The sequence below is a fragment of the Sinocyclocheilus rhinocerous genome, unplaced genomic scaffold, assembly GCF_001515625.1.
Source record: "Sinocyclocheilus rhinocerous isolate Xijiao unplaced genomic scaffold, SAMN03320098_v1.1 C36342845, whole genome shotgun sequence".
NCBI lineage: Eukaryota > Metazoa > Chordata > Actinopteri > Cypriniformes > Cyprinidae > Sinocyclocheilus > Sinocyclocheilus rhinocerous.
The window spans coordinates 1-1,028 of NW_015779141.1; the positions used below are offsets into that span (position 1 = coordinate 1).

At 42.9% G+C, this 1,028-nt stretch overlaps 1 protein-coding gene across 1 annotated transcript; it reads left to right on the forward strand.

Annotated features, from left to right (window-relative positions):
- Positions 1-4: 4 nt before the first annotated feature.
- On the forward strand, positions 5-1,025 carry LOC107735858 (acidic mammalian chitinase-like; the record flags this gene model as incomplete). The annotated part of the gene is made up of 5 exons (XM_016547421.1): positions 5-75; positions 182-305; positions 400-582; positions 695-811; positions 895-1,025. Coding segments are annotated over 5 exons (626 nt in total), but the record flags the coding sequence as incomplete, so codon positions are not given.
- Positions 1,026-1,028: the final 3 nt, after the last annotated feature.

Below are 1,028 nucleotides of genomic sequence, written 5' to 3' on the forward strand. Positions count from 1 at the left end.
ACTGATGCTGACCGCTGCTGTATCAGCTGGCAAAGGGACAATTGATGATGGATACGAGATTGCAGAGGTTGCCAAGTAAGTATGACGACAATGAATCATAACATTTACAAAATGGCAGAGCACTGAGGTGAAAATAAACCGCCAAGACCTCTCTTGATTTGTGTAATTATTTTTTTTCCAGATACCTGAACTTCATCAATGTGATGACTTATGACTTCCATGGAACTTGGGAAAGATTCACAGGACACAACAGCCCCCTGTACCAAGGCTCAAATGATGAGGGAGACCTGATCTACTTTAATACAGTGAGAATTGATATACTGTAGCATCATTTATCATGAGGTATTCAAACCTCCCAAAGGAATCATTTTTAAAATGACTACTCTCCTGCTCATTCAGGACTTCGCTATGCGCTATTGGAGGGACAACGGCACCCCTGTGGAGAAACTCAGAATGGGTTTCGCAACATACGGTCGCACTTTCCGTCTGACATCTGCAGATACTAGCGTTGGAGCCCCAGCTAGTGGACCTGCTTCAGCTGGAACCTACACTCGCGAGGCTGGATTCTGGTCTTACTATGAGGTGGGAGCTTTGGAGTCATTTTGTCCAAAATAATGGAATATATTCTTTAAAAGTATCTTTTGAATATTCCCAATATCTAATACAGTCAAACAATATATCAATATCTGTATAGATCTGTGGATTCCTAGAGGGAACAACACTCCAGTGGATTGAGGACCAGAAGGTGCCCTATGCCACAAAGAATGGCGAATGGGTTGGATTTGACACCAAGAAGAGCTTTGAAACTAAGGTACTTTTGAGACTTTACTGGAGTTGGGTTTCATTGTCAACATTTGTCAGAAACTGACTAGCAACTCTTCTTTCAATTTATAGGTCCGTTATCTGAAAGACAAGAACTTTGGTGGAGCCTTCGTCTGGGCGCTTGATCTGGATGACTTTGCTGGACAGTTCTGTAATCAGGGGAACCATCCTCTCATGGGCCATCTGCACAATCTTCTGGATATCGG